This window comes from Thunnus thynnus, chromosome 15, assembly GCF_963924715.1.
Source record: "Thunnus thynnus chromosome 15, fThuThy2.1, whole genome shotgun sequence".
In the NCBI taxonomy this organism is placed as follows: Eukaryota; Metazoa; Chordata; class Actinopteri; order Scombriformes; family Scombridae; genus Thunnus; species Thunnus thynnus.
The window spans coordinates 24,598,142-24,621,175 of NC_089531.1; the positions used below are offsets into that span (position 1 = coordinate 24,598,142).

Here is a 23,034-nt window from a genome sequence, read left to right on the forward strand (position 1 = left end):
GTAAAAAAAACTTGTTGAATAAAGTAAGTTAACTTTAGTGTAGTGTTTTTTTTTTTTACCTATCACAAAATAAAGAGGGAGGTGCTAATAGGTGCACCTGCGCTCGTTTGCAATCGGTGTATCTGCGGACTCACTATCTACATGTCATGCCAACTTTGGCTTCAAAATAAAAGCATAAAATGCAACCCGTAAAGGACAATTGAAAGCTGGAGTGAAGGAACATTTTGAAAGATAAAAACGTGTTTAAAGTATTAATTTACCGCAAATTATGTCTTAAACATAACCTTCACATTAATTATTTTCATTCACTTGCTTAAAAAAATTAAATTGGGCTATATAGTTTTGACTTTTTCGTGTCATTTTCTAACTTTCACACCAAAGCTGCATAAAATATTATTTGTTAGCATATCAAATTCAATCTTCAAAAATCATGCCATGCTCATCACGCTTCATACATACATTCTGAGGTCAAATTTTATTTTGAAATGATTTAGCAGAAGCGTCACTGTCTGCGTGCTTTGCTGAGTGACACTTTGATGTGTGGTGTTTAATTTGAAGAGGGGAAAAGGACACGCTGGTAACATCAACACACGAGACTCACCGTCAATTTTAAGGAATGGTGACCAGGCCGAGATGGCCGGTTCAGGTAAAACATCACCTGTGAAGATGATTTAAATATATGTAAGGTGCAGACAGTATTTGTTAAAAAGTTTCGGTGTTTGTTTGGGTGCGGTAGTGGCGTGACACACCAGTCTGGAGATGATGAACTCTGCAGTGTCTCGTGGAAAAAACCTTTGAAATTGTACTATCATACTAATATATTTTATAATTTGTCTAAACCACTTCTAAGAATCTTTTATGTGTATGATTTCAGCACATTGAAACAATTTTAACAACAATGCTTGCATCAAATAGTGTTGATAATCCTGATATTAACACTAGAAATATAACACCCCTTATACCAAAATGTCATAAAAACTGTTTTGAGCCCACATCCTTTGACGTGTTTTAATGTCAGAGGTTGAACAGTCTTCATGTGAAATGCAAATAGACTCATATGCAGGTGGGTTGTCTCAAACAGTGCAGGGATGTATTTTGTGGAGAAATGGACTTATCTTGTCAAAATAGGAGTTATGATGGAAATATCCAATGTTACACACACACAAACAAATAAATATAGAGGTGTAGGACAACCAAAAATTGTTTTTTATTAAGTCTAACTCTAACGGAGCACTTAATATTTGATGTCTAAAGTGAGGCAGTTTTCATTATTCCATATAGAATATTAATCACCTGCAACATATGAAAGCATCACTGAATGTAGAATGGGCTGTTGGATGACATGCAAAACTTACAGATCAACTTCATGAACCAAATTTAACAAATTGTTCGGATTTATTACGCATCAGGATAGAAAATGCATCATGTTGTCCCCCTTCAGTTTGTTTCTTTTCAGAAGGAAATTGCTTGGTTTCTATGATTCTAAAAAGTTAGGTCTAGATTTAGTTTAAAATTTGATATTTTCACTCCATGAACAAGCACAGTGTGTCCAACGTTGCTTTTCATGTGCACTGTATAAGAACGTACTGGATTTATTTGCTATATTTTCATCTTCACTCCAGCTCTGACTTTTTTCAGTTACTGTAAATGTAATTTTCAGTCCACTCTAATACCCTTGTTAGGGACATGTCAGTCTGTACTGCCTGTACTGTAGTTATGTGCTCAGCAGCTAATCATTAATACAAGTGACATCCCTGCTGTGGTTTTGACCTGGCATTTGTCTCTGATCAATACAACAGGGATTATAGCACTGGGACATTGAACCTGGGCAACATGGATGATGTAACATTATCTAAAACCACTGCAACTCTCTCTGTTTTGTATCACGCGTCTTTGTATTTCACTGCCTGGAGCGTCTCTCTTCTTCTCTTATCCCCCGTCCTCCTTCCTTCCTTCCTCTCTTCAGGAGTGTGTTGTGCCAGCTTGGAGCAGCCTCAGGCCCTGATGAAGATGGGGTTGAGCATGGTCCTAATTGGTCATGTTAACTTCTTGCTGGGAGCGCTGGTTCACGGTGTGGTGCTCAGACATATCAACCTCCACCAGCAGGCCAGGGCCATGGAGTACGCCATCTCTAATGTGGTGGCTCTCACATCTGGCCTGGTGGTGAGTGCTTATACACAGGCTGTACTGTGGCATTTCTGCAATATCAAGGAGTGAATTCATCTCTGCGGGCATTATGGAGTATAAGGGAACTTGTTTTACACGTTTCCATTTTATTAAAAAAATGCCAACAAACCATATCAGGGCAGTATTTTCAGTTCAGGGCTCACTGCTGAGACTTTGTTATTAAGAGCCATGGGCTTTGCCATTAGTGCCTCCCTACAACAGTTACAAATGTGCCTACTCCTTCAAGAAATGTACTAGAATTAATCATAATATACTGTAGAGACCTTCTTAATAAAAAGTTCTTTGGGCTTGTACCATAGAGGATCTTTTTTTGCTGCTATAAGGAACCATTTGGTAAAAGTAACATGAGTGTTTGTTAAAATAGCTTCACATAACTCTTCTAAAATAATGTAGGAAAGTGTTCAATTCTGCAAATGATTTGGATTATCAGTCAAACAAATCATTGGATCCTTTGATCAGTCATTAGGGTTACTTGTAAAACTACCTCTCTAAACAAAGACCCCTTGAAAAAGCCTCATTTTTTTATGCACATATTCTTATAATAAATTTAATTTCTACTAAAAAATGCAGAAAATAGTTGTTTAAAACAGTGGCTGCATTGGTCTTATATGGTTATATGTGATAATTCTAATTGATGAACTGAATTTGATGCTAATTGTCTTTTTTTTCCTGGCCCAACAAAAACAACTCTCAAAACCCACATAGGCACTTAAACACACAGAAGTGCTGAGGTGGTGACAGAAATGACGGTTTGACTTTCCTCATGTTGCTAACTTCAGTAAACAGAGACTGGAATATACTTCCAAATACACTTACATATGTATCTGGAAGTATATCAAAGGAAATCATTTCCTTTTTAGCTCTATGGTAATTTTGGATATCATCCATTGTTGCTGTTCCCTGTCAAAAATGAGTAGTAGCAGAAGATGTTAATTTAAACAAAACGGACATTTTCTTAGATCTTTTCTCTCTTCTCACTGCAGGGGATTGTTGTTGGCATTCTGGCTATTGTCCTGTCCAAAAACAAGAAGAGCAGAAGCCTGGTTAGTATCACTTTTAGTTTCTAATTCAGTTTTTGTTTTATTTAAATGCTCTTGAAAAAAAGATAAACCCATTAAAAATGCAGACAGGAAACTATCTACTGTGCATTCTGGCAATGCTGCTGTCAATCATGACCCCTGATGTTAAGTGATGATTTCTTTCCAGCTTTCTTTTCATTGATCCCTCCTACCACATCAGTATTTTCATGGCGCACTATGTACCAATTTTGATCTCCGTCTCACTGCTCTGCACGTACACTTGCTTTCACTTTTGTATTCTCCTGTTTTCTCATACTTTATTCTCAGCTCTTGTCTCTGTCTAGTCAGGAGGACATAAAAAAAAAACCCCTTTGAGCTCCTACATGCTGCATGTTGCTTCAGGTGTTAAGATCCAGCCCTGCAGAGCTAGCAGACTTTCTGTTCTCCACCTCTGCCTCCAGTCGTGCACAACGGTTTCTCTCTGTTTATTCAATCAGCTGTCGGGCTGCTCAGACGGGACCGACGAGGCAGTGAGTTGAACAGAATGAGTAAACATGGGCAAACCTGCCGTGATAAACCACTCCCAGCTTCCTTTGTTAGTCGATGTAACCGTGAACTGGGCAAGGCAGCGCTGACGAGCAGCAGCTCAACTCATCTTATCTTATTCAGTCATCCAGGCATCATAAAGCATGAGTAACATGTAATCTCAACACTCCCTCTTTTCATGTTAACATAGTCCTTTAGTCACATTTTCTGGCTACTGCAACTTCTAATCTCCTGATGAACTGCACTATTTTCTAATGTTCTTATCAAGTTTTGACTGAACAACTCATGTCGTCTTCACAAAGCGATATAAAGTCTAGAGACTTTCTGTACCTACTGTATGGCGCACCTTCTGTAAACTTATTTAAGGTTAGGCCCACTGTTTTAGTATTCAGAACATCATTTATTATCGTGTGTTGCTGATAGATTTAGTTTCTAATGCTGCAGCTTCTTACTGGGATTAAAAGATAAGGCCTAGCATTGTTCTATATCTTTCTTATCATCAAGAAATCACTTAGAAACCAGCATAGTGTTTCTCAGTACGTACAACAACCCTACCCTGTCTGTGGCACTGTGTGACCCCAAGCCTGCTGGTTACTTCTGAAGACAAAAATCTTTTAAGACGGGTCACAAAACAGCTGGACACTGACATAACTTGCAAAGTTATGTGAAAAGGGGGTCAATTGTGGATTTGTTGAGGACTATTTTCAACGGCAAATGTGGTACCAGGACAGTTAATGTAGATTGACTCAAAATTACACGAGTCGTGAACATTTCACCCAGTGCAACAGTGAGGCTCATTCACATGTCTTTAATAGTTTTTGTGGAGCTCTATGGTGCAGAGGAATAAGATAAATGGGTGCAATGGAAATACTTGTTAGTATGATCAATACATTGTTGATTTTGGTCTTTTCTTTGGATTTGTTGACAATAAGAAAACCATAGACTATCGCCAGCTTTATCTTTTCAACACAGTATGGGTTAATTGTTTAGCCCTTCAAAAGCCATGAAAAATTCTTTAAAAAACTGCAAAGCTCACAGTAAATTCTGACCTTTTTAAATATTCCAAAAAAGCATTTTTTTACATTTTATTTTGCCTAAATTCTTGGATCCTGTTTGGGTGTAGTCGATAAAATATTCTAACTGTAACCTATAGAAATGTCTACTTCTATATACTGTGTATAATGTTTCGAAGTTCTGAATTTAGATGTTGGCTTTCACACAGACTGTGAACTATGAGTTTTTACAGTCAGGCCTTCCTATGTGTTGTAAGTCAATGTTAAAAAGGAAAGGTTTTCCCTTAAAAACTTTGAGTCTTAAGCCTAAAACCAATATAACCTTTTTCAAACTTTTGAAAGCACCCCTCAGGGCCACAGAAGACATTATACAACAATTTTCACAGGCTGAATAGTCCTCCTTGTGATAAGCAAACTAAAATTCATCTATAAAATCAGTGGAGTGCCCCTTTAAGGCTCCTTTAGACATGTTAAAGACCAATGAGAAGCTGCAGAAGAGGAGTGAGTTCCTCAAAAGTAAAGCTTTTGGGGAAGTTATGCGATTATATGATAAATGACAGGAAACAAAATAATGAAGTCTGGACTGATACACAGTGAACTTAAGGCCAAATCAAAATCATGCTCCAAATAAATACTTCTTGCCTTAAATCTGCTGAATTTGCTCTCTTTTTATGAATGTTTATTCTTTGCTCTGCTCCGCTGGGTGCATTAAAGCTTTATTTGATCTTATCAATCATCAAGTTTTTCTTTCCTAATTATATGACTTGTGTGCTTCTCTCCTTTCCCCAGACTTTGGCACTTTTCTCTGTCAGTTTGGTTTCAGCACTCATGGCAGCAGCTTCAGCCATCGGACTCCTTGTATCTGTGGTGAGGGCCATCATTCACGGTGGGCGGAGCCTCCTGACTCACTGCCGCTTCCCTGATGCCATTGGCTACTCCAGCATCACCAACGAGTGTCCTTTTGACCCCACACGCATCTATGTGAGTGTATTAGTGTGTACGACAAACGCTTACATCAAAGCATGAACTCTGACTTTTTCTGCAGCAGCTGGCTCTTTGAACAGCTGCCCATTGTCACTGCGGCACAAACAGAACAGAGCAGTGAGGCTGCGCATCATGGTTACTGTGTCCCTTTTGTGTGTGTGTGTGTGTGTGTGTATGTGTGTAGGGTGTTGGATGCTGGGTGTCTTTTCTGTCACTCAGTCAGTCACACTCTGGAGCCGCTGGGCTGGTGGCAGAAATGCTGACCTGACCCTGTCGGTCCACTTCAGGCTCCAGTCCTGTTCCAGTGTCTTACAGATGGCCTGTCAGGCCTGCTCAGCCTCACAGCTGCATCCACACATCAGTACGACCTGGGCACTTTAGCAAACCCAGTAGTCTACAACTTGTCAGTTAAGTGACCTTTCTCTTGATGTAACTGAAATGTTCAGTTGCACATATTGTCCACTACAGCAGGCAAAAGTACAGTGAACCCCAAGTTGCTTGTAGTGACCTCAGAGTTATGAAATACACATCTGTGCATAACATGCAGCTGATGTAGCTTGGGTACCTTGTAGAGTTTTTGAACACTAGCAAGGCTATGGAGCTAGTGGGTCCCAGTTTGGTTTGTACCCACATGCACATATGCAAGCATGCTGGTGGCATTATTCACATCCTGCCGTTGTTTTTTGCACTATTCTGCTCATTGACAGCTGGTGCCAACAAAGGCAGTGAAAAAGGAGACCGCTAGCAAGCCAACGTAAATGTAAACAACGCATGATTTGAAATATTTTAAAAAATTGTCAAAGTTTCAAATAACTTTTGTTTGTCTATAAGAAAACTCCACAGGGCTACTTTAAATTTCACTGTAGCAAAAGTGTACAAAAACATTATGTTACAGTTTACTTCAGTTAAAGGTGCAGTGTGTAGGATTTAGTGGCATCTAGCGATGAGGTTGCAGATTGCAACCAATTGAATACTTAAGATCTGGGGACGTGGGGACATTGCTAAAAAAAAAAGGGAGAAAGAAACACGACCAGTCAGACAAGCAAAAAGCTTTTAAACAAACCCCCAGGTTAGCCGCTATAAGCTAACAAACTATTATAGAAGAAAGAATGAAGGTGAATGGTTAAATTATTACCCACACTGTTGTTAACATCCATCAGTTTATAGATTTTGTGGTTCAACTTCAATTTACCGTAGTTGTACATGCACAGAATGTTCCTGTGCAATTATGGGCTGACATTTCGGAGGCGCTCACATTTGATTTTTATCTCCAAATAAAAGTTGTTTAGATAATCTGGCTAAATTGTTGATTAAACTTGATTAAAACTCATCTTATCATCTAGCTGCTTGTTTCTTCCCCTGCTGGACTGTAATGAAGTGGTGTTGCTGTGTTTTCAGATCTCATTAGTTGATCTGATGAGTACAATCTTATCATAACCAATGAGATAAAAGTTGTAATAAACCAAATTTATCCCATAGTCAGAAACTAAGTTTCAACTCTAAATCAGCAGAGAAGTAACCCCCTTCGTTGTTGTCTACTGAGACTGCAAACTGTGGTGTTCAGTCAGAGTTGTCTAATGGCTAGGGACCTCCAGTATGGCTGCCAGAGGGTGGATTACATCACCTGATGTAATGTGTTTTGAACTTCTGGTTCTGATAGACATCACTTAGAGGCAGTAATGATGGTTATGCAAGGTTTATTTTTTTGTGCTTTGTGCGTATTTTATCCTGAATTTCAAAGAAATCTCCAAACTTTAAACTTTTATTCTCTTTGTAGTCTGCAAGTCAGCATGCAAAAGGCAGCTCTTTTTCTTTGAATTCCCCCTACACTTTTACTTTGATACATTCTGCTCTGCATATTTTATTCACAATGCTGACTCTCCTGTGCGAACATAAACTCCCAGACTTGCTGCTGTTGTGTTGCAGTGCTCCGCAGCTGCCTGAGAGAAACTGAGTTCTGTACCACATCATTATCCATTATACACTGTATCCCCATTTATGTGAAGGTGCTCTTGCCTAAAATTGTGCTCCGTATGGTCCAGCTGGTGGTTGCCACTAACAGCTGACTGCTCTCCCTTCTCCATCCCTCCCCAGAGTACAACTCTGATCCTGTGGATGCCTCTGATCGTAACTTGTGTTATCCAGCTGGTGTTTTCCTCCCGATGCTTTTCTGTCTGCATTTCATTCCTTGGTCTGCCTTGCTGCCCTCACAGGAAGAGACCCAGAGACTATGGCAGAGCGGTGAGATTTGGACTAAGACACTATAAGCTCAGTTATTCATTGTGCTGTTTCCAAAATTGAGTCCTTTAGACGGTGCATAAGACCATTTTCAATTGAGTAGTATTTTAAAATCAAATTTACAAACCGTCATTAATCATTTCTCTGCATTTGTGTAGATCAATGTGGTAAGGCCAATGGAGGAAGCTGCTCCGTCTCGCTATACTGAACCTCCAAGAAGATACACTGAAACTCCGACACGCTATTCTGAAGCCTCAAGAAGCTCCAGTGAACCTTTGAGACGAAACACTGAACCTCCGAGACAGCAGCGCCGACCTCCTCCTCCACAGCATCTTCCCAGTCAGCACGAAAGTCTTCCTCACTCGGAGAGGCAGCCTCTTCGCCAGCCACACAGAGAAAGGTCAGACCGAGAAAGGCCGGTATCGAGGGTTGGCAGCCAGCAAAGGGCACCAGAGCAACACCAACTGCTGGAGAGAGGTACGCTGGAAAGATCCAGCTTCTGGATTTAACTGCTGCATTTGAGATGCTGGAGCTGCTTGATGAATGAAAACAAGGTGCTGTGAAGGTATATGCTGTAGTTCTAGCTGTAATATTTTAGATTTGAACATCATACTCACAACTCTCTTTTCCTGTCAGTATTTTAAAACTGTGGGCTCAGAGGCAGGAGATGTTTTTTAGAAATGGACTTGAGCTAAAACCTGATGTGTGAATTTTCTACAGTTCCGAGACTGTTTTCATAGTGTGCAGAATCCCAGTTACTGTACAGTATGTGTGTCTGTTCTTGTATTTTTATACTTATGAGGGCAAAATTATTCATGACAGGATAGAAAGATGAGGCAATCTCCAAAGTATGATGCCACTCTTGTAGGAGGAATTAGTTCAGAATTCAAGAAATAGTTCAACATTTTGGAAAATAGGCTTATTCACTCTTGGCTAGAAAGTGAAATGAACAAATTTCTCAAACTGTCTAACTATTCCTTTAATTTTTGTGTTACACATAGTGGAGGCAGGTACAGTACAGGGAAGTAATCCGGTGTACAGAGAGTACGTGGGTGTGCCTTCACCTTCTACCTGTTTTTGTTGAGAGTGAAGTCCTTGGTATTTGTTGCCTGTTTGAGTATTTTGGAATCAGGTGTGTGTGCATTTTTTCTGATGTTAGGTCAAGAGAAACCGGTTACATGTGAAACTAGTTCTTCAAGTTTTTGTATTTATTAAGAAAATAAAGTTTTTATTCATAATGTTGCAGCTAGTTTGTGTGTTTTGTGCTTTGTGTCTCTCTAACGGAAAACAATTCATTTTAAATAACTGGTAATGCCAGCAGCTAGTGGTCTGACAGGAATGACTGGTTATAGTCAGACACACATGTCGAGATCCTGACAGGCTGGTACAAACACATCCACCATTCACCTGTGTCAGGGGTGTGTTAATAAGGACCTATGGAGAACATTGACAGGCTGCAACAGTCACAGTAGTTCAGCTGTCATGAGCAGACATTAGCCTTGTGAAATACACTTCTCTTTAATGCATTCCTCACATATCCTAAATAACCAGAAATGAAGAAACAGCCCACACATGCAGCTTTGAAACACATAGGTATATTTCGATTTCAGGCCCAACAGAACAAACATGACATCCTCATGTGAGGTTTTCATGCAACAGAAAATTGGGAGGAAGGAAAGGGGGGATAAGGAGGAAGAAAGAAGGGGGTGTATTTATCCAACACAAGGTACCAGATCATCAGAGGCAGTGAGAATAGAAAAGGATTAAACTGTAGTTCGGGGTCTAGCAACTGTTGTTCCTTATCCTACCAGCAGATGGCAGTGACACTATAGGATCCCAAAGCAGAGGTGCGGCTGGTTAGGAAGCTCCTGTGCAAATGTTTTGTACAAGTTAAATCGGACCTGATGTCATCTGGCTACAGCTGGACCAGCACAGCTCTTATTAGGCTCTCGCTGCTAGTTCACTCTGCCACCATTACACAAAGAAATTCAGTTTGTGAGGTAGTGAAACGTCTGATACACTGGGCCTGTATTGGGCTTTAAAAAAATCTGACATATCTGGTATGATTGAGTTTCTTCTCTGACCAGCTACAGCAAAGTTATTTTTATCTCACATGGCAGACAGAGCAATCATCCAAGTGTGATATAAGTGTTCCTCAACTCCCACAGTGTGTAAAGTGAAGCCTGCATGAACCTGCTTTATGGAGCTGCTAACCCACCTGAAGTAATTACATTAGTCTGGGTTTCAATGGAGTGTTTCAAAAGGCCTTTTTAACATCATAAATTTATGGAATAATTATATAATAAAGATCACGAATCCTCATTCCTTTTCACTGAGCAGGGGTAAGATAAGAGCACAGAATGTTGAATATCAGCTTTGATAAATGTGGTGGAAGAAGTACAGAAACTATTTACTTTGGTTAAAGTAGCAATACCATAATATGAATATACTCCATCACAAATAAAAGTGCTGCATTCAAAATTTTACTTAAAATACAGAAGTATTGGCGGCAAAATGTACTTAAAGAATCAAAAGTAGTAGTGCTCATTATTGCAGAATGGCCCAGCTGATGTATTATGGTAATACTGGATGAGTATTAATGCATTAACATATAAGCAGCACTTATATGCAGCAAGTTTTAGTGGAGCTACATTTTAACTGCTTTATATACTTAGGGGTAGTTTTATCTATAAAAAATTATCATATACTATAAATTGAAGATATGTTTTGGATGTAAAATCTTAACCTGAAAAGTAACTTGTAACTACAGGTGTTAAATAAACGTAGTGGAGTAAATAGTACAACATTTCAAAGTATAAAGTAGCTTAAAATGAAAATACTTTGGTACAAGTACCCTGAAATTGTTACATTCCACCCCTGCTAGATACCAAAAACACAACACCAAAGAAATGCGAGCATAACAATAATAATTTAATGAGAACACAGAGATCCTTAAATGCTTTAAACTTATTAAACTGAAAACTGTGTTTTTGTCCCATACTGTGTCTCCAGTGAGAACACCGTTGCTCTCTTGGATGAAGATGCATCTGAGTGTCTGCTTGTTTTTTCCAGTTCGCCCGATGCTTAGCTACTTCACAAACTGAATTTGCTGTGTATTTAACCTGCAGGATAGCAGTAGTGATCTGGCAATGAGGGCCTCGAATGGTTGCATGAGAGTGGTGCTACAACAAGTTGCTATGTTTACATGTGCACAGTATCGCAGATAGAGGCTTGTATTCTGGAGCGTGTTTTATTTAGTGTTTAAAACTCCAATAGCACACAGACTATAAATAGTTTAAAATCTTATATTTCATTTTATTTCAGAGGCTAATTTGATGCTTCGTCTCAAAACGATTCACTTTCTCGGTGTTACAATAATAAATCGCATCAATTAGAATAAATATATGAATTAAGATTTACACCACTGTACATGTAAACACAGCCACTGATTTCTGTCAGGTTACTACATACTGTATGTCCGGAAACCCTAAGAATTCAAATCAGACCAAGTATCTAAACTCGTTCCTTTTCTCATGAGACATATCCCTTCATCTAACTGCTCAGTAAGCAGACTAATCCAGGAGGTTATAAAAGCATTCAGCTAGAGTGATGAACAAGCCCTTAGTGAGTTCTCTGTCTGTCAGAGGAAAAGAGAGAAGGGAGGGTTTGTCCCAAAGCAAGACAAATGTTCAATCATGTCGACGTGTTTCTGGTACAGTGCTGAGGAGGCTGCAGAGCTACAAAAAGATACCGATGTGCGTTACTGTTTTTGTGGATTTTGTCGTTTTTGTTTTTTTTACGCTGTCTGGTCGGTAGGATCATGCAGTATAGTGACAGGTTACGACTATCTTAAGTTTACTGCTCGTTGATAAAATACTTACAAATTAAGAAACAACACAACATGATAATACTGTAAAAGTCAGCCTCGAGCATACAGTGCATATTCACATGCACACACACATACACACACGCATTCAGATCAAATGCACAGCCATACTTTATAAACACATGGCGGCTCAAACGATATGTGCTACTGGTGTCATTGATCAAATGCATTATGGGATTTCCTTATACTTATCAACAATACAATTTGATATTCTCCTACGTTAACAAATCCCAAAGAGATCAACTTTAACTCACATTTTCTCTCTCTCTCTCTCTCTCTCTTTCTGTCACTGTAAACTAGATTATGGTCATCTTAAACATATCAAAGTGAAAGCACGATAATAAGAATAAAAATGAATAAATAAAACAACATGAAGGAGGAAAACAATATTATGTACAAATGAAACCATTTAAAATGTAAAAATCAACAAAATGCCAGTAGATATCAATAAAAATCCAATGGGATCTTAGGCCTTCTTTTTCTCAGCGAAAGATCATATAGCAGTAAAATCCCAATAATCCCCCAAAACCCGACCCCCACCCACGTCCACCCCAACCCACTTATTCAGATCAGACCAGGAGGCTACGCTACATAATACTGCCTTTCAATGCCAGAGAGTGTGCACCATACATGAAGACAAATGTACTTCATCTTATGATATACATAGACATACAGTATATACATGATATACATGTGTGGTGGAGGAGAAACTGAGCGAGACGCTTCTCAAGATCATCACATCCTGCAAAAAAAAACAACAACAAAAAAAAAACAACAAACATTCACACTTTGTCACCAGCTCCCTGGAAATCCGATGTTCCAGAGAGAGAGAGATATTCAGGAACATTAGCGGACCCCTCTGTCGACTGATCATTAAATGTATGCGTGTCCCTTCGTTTTTCCAAAATATAAAAATGAAAGTAAAATGAAAGTGATGACTCTTCTTAATCCTCCTTAAAATACCTCCATCCTCGCACAAACACACACACAGACACAAAAAAATGAAGATGATATGAGAGACGAGAACCATCATGCATTGATTTGAGTGACTGTTTCGATAGCAACGGAGAGGGTGAGGAAGAAGCAGTCGCGGCGGGGGGGGGCGGGTGGGGGGCGGTGGGTTCAGAACTGGGAGGCCGAGCTGGGGTCGCACTGGAGTAGCCGAACAATGGAGGGGTCGCTTTTGGCACCTTTGATAAACTCCTCCAGGGATAATTTGCCTGCAAGGTAGATGGAGAGAGAAAACAAGAAAAGAAGCTATTAGTTCGAAGGACGGTGCATGAAATGTTCTCCCCTTGTTACAGAAATGGGATTTTTTTTTTCAGTGATGAGTAGCGGATTATAATTTGAAATTTTGTAATTACATTACAGTATAACACATGCTAGCTGTTGATGGTCAGTAAATACCTACAAAATGAAGATGCAGCTTGTTGAACCAAAACATCTTAGTAAAGTGATGCAATTACCTTTATTTATGTAACAAATAATATATATATATATATATATATATTTAAAGTAACATGCCTAGCTTAGTTATTGAAATGGCTAGTTGATATGAAAGAAAGCAGGCTAACCAGAAAGATATTTATTCAGGATAAACAACCCACATATTCTATATATATAAATATATGTTTTATATATATAAAAAGAGTGAAAAGGTTAACATTTGTTTATTAAGATCCCTTCCAGATGTGTGTTTTAAGACATATAGAAATACTCTGCTTTGAATAGTAATTAGTGTCTGATATGATTGTTCCACAAAAAAGTTCAATTACCTCATTAGAAAATTCTCACTCATTGAAAAATCCAGAATCTATCAATATCAATATACTGGACACGAGATGTCTACTACTTCACTATTAAGTCAATTCTCAGTGTTTGTGCACTGGAGGCTTCACTGGAGTTTCCACATCACACTTGTGCAAGTTGCATACTGGACCATGACTGGCTCAAAACTAGTTGTGATGTCACAAATCCTGCATGTAGGTACACGCCTTAAACTCAGATTTAAGGGGAGCACAGAGAAACTTTCCCCCTTAAGCAGATGAAGGTGAAAACAGTCTTCTAGTGTCAAACTCTGCACAGTGAAGCTCAAACATCACAGTGAAGTAACAATAAGATAAACATATTTTTGGACTTGAGGGGGACTTATGTTGTAAATGATGTTTTCTTTTGATTGTGTATATGTGCGACTGGATGATGTGTTTTGATGTTAGATATATAACGGTGTCTTTTCTCTACAGTATGTGTGATGTGTCAAATGTTTGACCTGACACGGGAATAAAAACTAACATATTCTTTCAAAAAATCTCGTTTCCAACACAAAATGAGCACATTTCAAAGATCATCTTCTATAAACTGTCATATTCATCATCCATTCTTCATCCTCCCCTCCCCTCTCCACAGCGTATTCATCATGCCATTTTACCATTTCCTCCCCTCACCATCATTATTGAGGTCCATTTGTCTGAAGATCTTATCTGTCCTCTTCTCCGGCGTGGATTCATCCTCTGGCATCTTCATCACAGATGACACCATCTTGTAGATGGCCTGAGAGACAGAGCGTGAGAGAGGGAGAGAAAGAAGGAGAGAGACAGGGTTGGTGTTTGGGTGGGGGTGGGGGTGGGAAGGGGGGGAGAAAGACAAGTGAATTCACGCCAGCACTGGGACCCATTAAGACGACTCAGCAGGAGAGAACTAAACCACAACTGAACTGAAAAATAAAGTCACTGTAGCTTTCAAGATGCTGATAAACACGCTTTCTGAAGTCCACTTGATTCACTCACATTTGTTACTCCCCGATGCCAAGAGCTGCTCCTTGGGCAGCTTTCCCACAAATACCCACGCAGGATCTGTACGGCTGTAGCAGGCCAAACCAACATACTGTACCACAGAGACAGCTTGCATGTGCCAGCAGGGCAGGGGGGCTTACAAGTATAGCTTACTGTATTGATCTGATACATCTTTATCTGTTGACTTATACGACTGCCTCCTGTCCCCCTGATAGCATTAAACTAATTTCTGAGCATGGAAAAGCTTGGAGTATCAGCCAGCCTCAGGTACAGATCTACAATTAGCTGAGGTGCCCAATAAATCCTCTCCATAGGGAACATAGGGTGTAAAACAGACTGTACATCAGTGTCACAGCAGCAACCTCAGAAGGGAAGGTAGCTCGTACGAAATAAGCCCGCTGTGTTTTTCGGTACATCGGAGCAGCTTTAAAATTTTATTTCTTGGACTATAAAAGCGAGAGTTAATATTTTCCTCCATAAAAGGGTGATAACTGGATGTACAGTTCTGCCTTTCACATTTTCTGGACTTTTTTCATTTCCGTTTGCATACGGATTGAACAAACTGAGATACAACATGCTCACTTGAAATCTTGAGTGAACGAGGATAGCTGTTTCCCCATGCAGCCAGTCTTTATGCTAAGCTAGGCTAACCACTTTCTGATTTCAGGTTTGCGTCATGGATGTCTTAAGAAAACTAGATACAGCGTCAGAGGCGAGCCCCCGAAGGTTGCTCAGTGGCGCACGAAGACAAAATGCCACTTCCTGCTGTAAGAAATTACCCGGATGAAAACATACTCTGCTCCTTTTCCCATGATTGTGTGCGGGAAAAAATGGGCATCTGTCAGACCTGAAAGTTTTAATTCCACAGTTTTGCCACTATGTCAAATTGGCTTCAAAGCCCGGCGCTCTTCCGAGGGGCTTGGACTGCATACATGACATACAGACGTGAGATTGAATCTTTATTCCTTGTCAAAACCTGGTGCCTATATTACCCACAATGCAACATGACCACCAACAGTTCCATAGGAGATTCAGGTGTGTTGTGCTAGTAGCGGCTAATGTAGCCTTGAGCAGCTAACCTGAAAACAGACATGAGGAGCTATAGATATCTGGTATCCTCACTTCTTTCTAACTCCACAGCCCCCAGATTTTTTGTTTTTTTCATTTTCAAATTTGTAGTCCTCAGCCCCAACCGATGCTGACTCAAGCCTCATCACTTGAAGCAATTTATTAGACTTGCTGCAGCTCCCTCTGGAACCACAAAAAGCTTTATACTACTGTTTTACATTTGCAGTAGTACTCCCTAAGACCTGTAAACAGACTTTGATATGTAAAATCCTGTGAATGTGTAAAAAGATATTTTTTATCAAAGAACACATTTAATTTGAATATCTAACAGCGGGGTATCTTATTGCTCCAATGATTTTGTTATTCATATATATATATTTATTAAACATGGTTGGAGCTGCAGCCCTGTCTTATACCTCTGTTTTGGGTCAGATGTCTCAATATTGCCAGTATTTACAGAACATGACAACATATGATTTTACAGATTATTTTAATTATGTCATACATTTCTCTCTCCCTCAACCATTTTCAATTTTTAAAGAACAGACATATGCCAGATTAAGTAAAAAACATCTCAAGAATCTACAAAGCAGATAAAAGTTATATATCTACTGATCAGAGTGTGAAGGGTGAAGATGGTCTGTTGTTCGATAATTTGGTTTAAAACAAATCTGACTTCCTCTATCATGACAATCTCTCTCTCTCTCTGTCTCTCTCTCAGTATACAATGACACAATGGGCCCCTCCTCTCATCCAGTGGTGCGTAACCTCAATGAGCTTGAGGATAATCCCAGTATTCTGCACACTCAGGGATAAACTCTGGTTAAATTTAACTCGCTAATCCATGACAACCCAGAGACGCACACACCACACACACACACACACACACAAACACGCAGAATATACTGCGCTATCCCCAGCCCAATATCTCAGCATATGAGCATCTATATTTTCTTCTCTTCAATAGTGAAAGGATTACAAGCAGCACTAATGTAGTGTTGTACTTAACAGTGTCCATACAAACTGTTGCCTGTGCCAATATTAAGTATGTCTATTAAAGTCTTTACATATTAGCTCAAGCCTCCCTGTATGCAGTTAAACAAATATATTAAGTTACATATTTGAAGAGAGCAATTATCATATCATATCTCTCTGTCTATGCAAAAGTCTATATGATTGGCTGGTGCAAGTGAAATGTACAGCAGTGGAATTCTGGTAAATTTGAAGGTGTAATAACAAAGAGATTTATGACATTATTTTGGGGTCTTCTGTCATCACATATGATTCATGTTCAGTCCCATGTGACTAACATTTTGGGTTGCTCAAAAACAGAAGGTCTGCATTACAGACTGGGGGCATAGAGTTTGAAAGGCATGAGTAATTACTGTAGAAAGAGAGGCTGACAAACAGATGCTATTCGTTGCATTATGGGAAGTGTAGAATCCAGCATTTTTGGAGCTTGATTGATACTAGACACTAAAAGTCAGTTAACAACTCTCTTATTGGCCACACTAGTGCTGTGGTTCTAGGGAGTGCATTATCATTTGACTGTTCCTAGCACCACCATGACGTTAACAATTTTGGATTTTGGTAAAATGTTTCAACATCTACTGGATGGATTGGCACAAAATTTTGTACTGACACTCAATGGTTCCTAGGAAATAAATCCTGTGGTGATCCCCTGACTTTTCCTGTAGTGCCACCATGAGGTTGACATTTATCACTAACAGATGGGCGTAGTAACATCGGTGATCCCTTAACTTTTCATCTGGCGCCATCATCAGGTCAGAGTGCAATACTTTGGTCTATGACTAAATACCTGTAAAACTAATGACATTCTCTCACATTATGTTTAGTGCTAATTAACAAGTGATAGCATGCTAACACGCTAAACTAAGATGGTGACCATGGTAAACATTATAACTACTCAATATCAGCATGTTAGGATTGGCACTGTGTGGAAGTTAGCATGCTAATGTTAGCATTTAGGTCAAAGCACCACTGGGCCAAAATACAACCTCACAAAGGTGCTAGCATAGCTGTAGACTGTGGTCTTGTTTAAAATCTGTTCCCCACTTTTATGATGGTAGATTACTAAATTGCTGGAGTACATCAATAAAATGTTTCCTAAATGTTTCCATTCAGGAAATGTTTCCACTGCTGTTCCAATGTGAAACAGCTGGTATGGAGTAATTTACAGCACTATATAACAGTACTAAATAACACCTGAGGCCTGAGGATGGCCAGCTACTACAAACAAACAACAAAAAGAAGATTATTTTCAAAATTAAAAACATCATAATTTATATTCCTGCATCCATTGCCCCCAACCAAACTTCACTACCCAATGTCCTTTGCTCACCTGTACAATCTCCAGCATCTCCTCACGGCTGATATACCCGTTTCCGTCCAGGTCATACATGCTGAAGGCCCATTTCAGCTTCTGCTCCAGCTTGCCCCGTGATGTCACACTCAAGGCGATGATGAACTCCCGGAAGTCTATCGTCCCGTCACCGTTGGTGTCAAACGTTCGGAAGACGTGCTCAGCGAACTTGGAGGCGTCACCATAGGGGAAGAAATTGGCGTAGATCTTCTTGAACTCCTCCACATTCAGGGTTCCACTGGGGCAATCCTTCAAGAAACCCTGGAGAAGAGAAAAAAGACACGATGAGATAAGATGAGACAAGGGTGGAGTCCTTTTCACTCTCTCTTTCAGTCTCCAGGACAATATGATACATGTCTATGATACATATCATATTAAGTTATCAAAATCAAACCTTTTTAAAATCACTTCAGAACAACCAGGAATTGGATCTCTGTAACAAAACTTATACCAGTAAATGTTTCATTCATGCAACACTTTATTCTGGACAGAGTGAAGAAGTACTTTCTGCCTGGACCAGCCACGGACCAGCCCTATAACCCTGAATGTCTGTCACTGATTGACTGACTGACCGACTCACTGAGTGAAGAAGTTACAACATTGGTCGGCCGACCCAGTGTTTCCCATTAGACAGTTTCAATTACATCCTCATGGGGCATTTACAGCAAAGACCCTGAGTGAGTGCAGCCCTGAAATAAGTTTTAAAAAAACACATTACTGACCGAAGCGTCTCACACGGAGGCTCCAACACTGACAGGAGCCCCAACCCGCAGATACAATGAGACGCGACGGATCCATGTTACCAGCCTGCACGACGGCTTGCAGCTAATGAGCATGGCTAGCATTGTTAGCATAGCTGTGCCGTGCTGTGTGTAGCCTATAGACTCTATAATAATAAGGTGTAGCCGTGGTGTTTCTGGTTTAACAGCACCGTGTTGGGCAGATGACAGGTGTGTTTACAGTGTTTGTGTGCACTGAAAGATGTCACGGCGCAGAGCAGATATAAAGTCACACAGCTGACAGACTGTTAGCCTAGCATACTAATCCTACGATGCTTAACCATGTCAGGTAATATGATACTTCAGCACACTTTAACAACAAATATTACTACGACCACTACAGAAAATTGCAGATGAATGCATTTAATATCCAGGAATTCACATTACAGAAACTATCACTGATTGCTCTATAACAAATTGACCACAATTATGCACATTTACCATACACAGTCCAGCCGTATAGTCTTGTGGAAGAGAAATTTAGTCTAGGATGGTTGAAGGCAGTTCTATCTACTTTTCAGGGAGTCACAATTGATAAAGCCGCATTGTGCTTGAGAAGAAAAGGTAGGTAAAAGTCATGTCAGTCTTGGTCTTTGTTCAGCAGAAATAAAGCTCTTTTTTTTACAAAGGCCTTAAGATAGGGGCAGCGAGGTGGCAAAGTCATTGTTCTGAGTTGAAGGCTGGAATTACTTTTTGATCATCTTATCAAATATTCTCATAAGTGAAGGTGGAAAGTGAACATGGCCCTGCCCCTAATAAAATTTCATTGCCAGTGTCTGACATTTTCTGTGAGAGTGCGTCACTTTTAGAAGAGGCTTGCTGACTCAAAGAAACAGATTTATTGCTAAAAAAGTGCTGGATAAATTCAAAGAGACTGCATTCTGTGGAATATAATAACAGTTTATATGACATCTCCAGCATCCAGGAGCTGTTAATCTGCTGAGAGTGAACACCATCATGACCAATGTCAGTGTGAGGGAACCCAGGGTCAGTGAGGCTTAAGTCACAGGTCAGGGAGGTGGCAGTTTAACATGAATAGCTCTTATTCAGGACAGCTCACACAGCTGTTCCATAGGTCTAATCCACACATAAAGCCATATAGCCATTACACAAACACACATTCATGCACACAAGATGAGATAATTCCTGCGGTCAGGTCACTGCGGCACTTCATCATGCCCAGATCTAATCTGGTCTCCCCAGTGGATTAACAGACTGATGGCGGATGGTGCTCGGCCTCAGATGGAGACAAATAGTCAGATTGCAGGCTGCTGTCAGTGTTACTCATTACTGTTGAAACATGACTGTACAGAAGAAGGAAGTATTCTGAAGGATTCATTTTTGTATAGGACCGCTGAACTAAGCTTATTGCTCAAATATGTAACTTCAACTGTTCTAATTGATCTATTGTACTTGGTGTTCATCTGTGTTGACAAGTGCTAACAAGTGTTATTTGTCCTTGTTTGGCAGTGACTGAAGTTTAAAATACCTCTAATGGATGTACAAGTTTAACAACACTATTATACTGTACTGGTGACTTTTAAACTCAGAGTTAACACACACACTTTGATATTATCCTCTAAACAGTTTCCTGTCCTGTGAATGATCAATGGAATGCAATAGAGCAGATTTTCACCTTAATACAATCAAAGGATTGGGATTTTTTCCCCTGACATCTCTTAAATAAACCTGAGCAGTGTAGGAAGATAATGACAATTTATTCAGACATTCTGGTTTGGGAGGTCTGATGTAATTAAAGTTTTGAAAAAACTCAAATTCGACATGATACTTTCAGAAGGTGAAGATAAAAGGAAAAAATTTAATTGCTGCATTTAATTTCAATTCATGCAGTGCTGTAATAGGTATTCAGATCCCTTTTTTTTTACTTAACTAAAAGTAGCAATCCAACAATATAAAAGTAGTCAAGTACAATTAAAAGTCCCGTGTTCAGAATTGTACTTAAACCTTTTTTTTTGGTCACTTGGGGGTAGCAGAAACAAGCTGTGAACACAACATTAGCTAGCATTAATGTTAGCTAATATTTGCTTATTTACACATCCACAGAGCGTTCCCATTACCATTCATTTGGAGTCATGCTTTTTGGCCACCTGATGAAACTAAGTCCAATATTCACTCTGTTTTAACTCTGTTTGGTCTCCACCAACTCCTGAGGGAAATATCTGACACTAGCTTCTAAATGCTCCACTATGTTCACCAGCTAAGTTTGCTAACTGCTATCTGCAGACACAATACAACCACTACTGCGTTTCATTCACTCAAGTGCAATTCTAGTATTTCATTTTTTATTACAACTTCTTTGTCTCCAACCTTTATAGTTACTATGCTATCATGCTTCATTGGTAAATGATAGATGTTCATAATGTATACAGTATTCTATTTTAGTTACATAACTATAATATGCATCTGTTCTTGTACTTCTGATGCTGTGACACTTGAATTTCCCTGTGTTGTATTAATAAAGTTTATCTTATTAAAATGTAAGCAGCATTTTTATGTTGTAGCTGTTCGATTTGAACTACTTTATAGACTTCTTGTTATTCATAACAGTTCATGTATACATACATGGGATGATTGCATATTTTGTATGTATAATCTTAATATGCAAAGTGACTGTTAACTATAGCTGTCAAATAAATGTAGTGAAGTAAATAGTACAATATTTCCATCTGAAATATTGGGATATAAGGTAGCATAAAAGGGGAAAGACTCAAGTAAAGTACACTACTTAATTCCTTTCCATTTCTGAATTTGTAGTACAAGTGGTTTGTAAAACAAATTCAAACAAAGTCTGGAAACTCTGTTCGCAGTGTGTCTGTCTACCTTGTACCACTCCTGCAGCTCGTGGTCGGAAAACTCTGTATTCTCCCGGAGGTCCTGCAGCATCTCTGGCCGCAGCTTGCTGTTTTGTTTCCCCATGGCAACGGGACAGGGCTCTGGGTTTCCTTGACAACAGCAGTGACTATAGCACTAGCCAGGCCACTTTTCACACCTGTCAATCAGAGATAAAGAAACAGAAGGTCAGCAACAATTCAACTGAGAACAGGTTTCATACACCTTTTCTAATAATCAAATTCAAGCACTTTTCAAGCATTTTCAAGATAAAATGATTATTTCACTTCCTTATCACATTAAATCAGATGTTATTGTGCTATAAACAACCAAAATTATATTTAGTGAGAACATTCTACAGAAGAGAGACAAATTAATAAGGAAAACACAGTTTTAAGTTTCAAAATGTGACACCGGCCCAGTGATTTATTATGAAATTGCAATTACAATTTCAAGCAGTGTCAAGCTCTTTATTCAAAATCCAAGCACTTTTCATACCTTGAAAATATCACATTAAAATTCAAGTGTTTTCAAGGATTTCCAGCACCTGTACGAACCCTGAGAGAAGAGAATGAACTCTGGTGACAAACGAGAATCAAAAAGGTTTTGGTAAGCAAACACTGGCACGTCCCTAGAGTCACACCACAATAGAAAAAAACAATTGGAGGGTAGAAATCATAAAGCAACACTAGGCACAACTGACTGTCAGCCACAGTTGGAAGTAGAAGAAAAAGCACTTAAAAACCAAGTTGGTTAAATAGATGGTACCATTACCAGACAACTGCAATAGACAGAAATTGAGTTCGTGCAAATCTAATCACCAAGCAAACAATAGATAAGTAACATAAAGCAGTTTCCTGCAAGACGTTGACAAATTGACCACATGACTTTGACCAGTCACACAATGACTTTCTGCATTTTCAAATAAAATCAAAGCGAGCCTTGTATTACATACTGTCACAGTATTGTGTCCCAATCCCCTTGACACGGGATGTTATGCAACACAGCAAGTCTTTAAACTGCTGCATCACATTCGCAAAACATTAAATAATCCTGAACGCACCCCTGTGACGTCTAGCCCACTGATCACATTTATGGGTTTATCTGGCCAGCTGTGTGTTTGTGTGTCAAATCAGCTGTGTGGTGTGTGTGTCTGTGTACGTGTGTGTCTGTGTGTGTTCAGATCTCCTAATCTTCATCTCAACTCCACATGCCTACAGTAACAAAACACGATTTCAGTGATGCAACCATGTAGTGCAACCATCATTATGAAACAGAATCCCTTAAGT

The 23,034-nt window shown here is 39.4% G+C and overlaps 2 protein-coding genes across 3 annotated transcripts in view; one reads left to right on the forward strand and one right to left on the reverse strand.

The window, feature by feature from the left end:
* Window positions 1–509: 509 nt before the first annotated feature.
* On the forward strand, window positions 510–9,116 carry tmem54b (transmembrane protein 54b). Its single transcript, XM_067611501.1, has 6 exons — window positions 510–646; window positions 1,967–2,163; window positions 3,171–3,230; window positions 5,555–5,746; window positions 7,844–7,990; window positions 8,146–9,116. The coding sequence occupies exons 1-6, from the start codon at window positions 634–636 to the stop codon at window positions 8,494–8,496; spliced, it is 960 nt and encodes a 319-aa protein (XP_067467602.1). The 5' UTR covers window positions 510–633; the 3' UTR covers window positions 8,497–9,116.
* Window positions 9,117–9,560: 444 nt separating this feature from the next.
* The window catches only part of LOC137197956 (hippocalcin-like protein 1), a 44,593-nt gene continuing 31,119 nt past the window's right edge, over window positions 9,561–23,034 (reverse strand). The window contains exons 2-5 of one of the 2 annotated variants that reach the window (XM_067611502.1): window positions 21,737–21,905; window positions 18,096–18,377; window positions 14,318–14,423; window positions 9,561–13,093 (exon numbers count right to left, since the gene is read on the reverse strand). In XM_067611502.1, coding sequence (XP_067467603.1) covers window positions 12,996–13,093; window positions 14,318–14,423; window positions 18,096–18,377; window positions 21,737–21,832 — 582 coding nt within the window. In that variant the 5' untranslated portion in view covers window positions 21,833–21,905 and the 3' untranslated portion in view covers window positions 9,561–12,995. Of the gene's footprint in view, window positions 13,094–14,317; window positions 14,424–18,095; window positions 18,378–19,336; window positions 21,377–21,736; window positions 21,906–23,034 lie in introns of those variants that run through there. The other variant, XM_067611503.1, reaches the window with a different exon arrangement.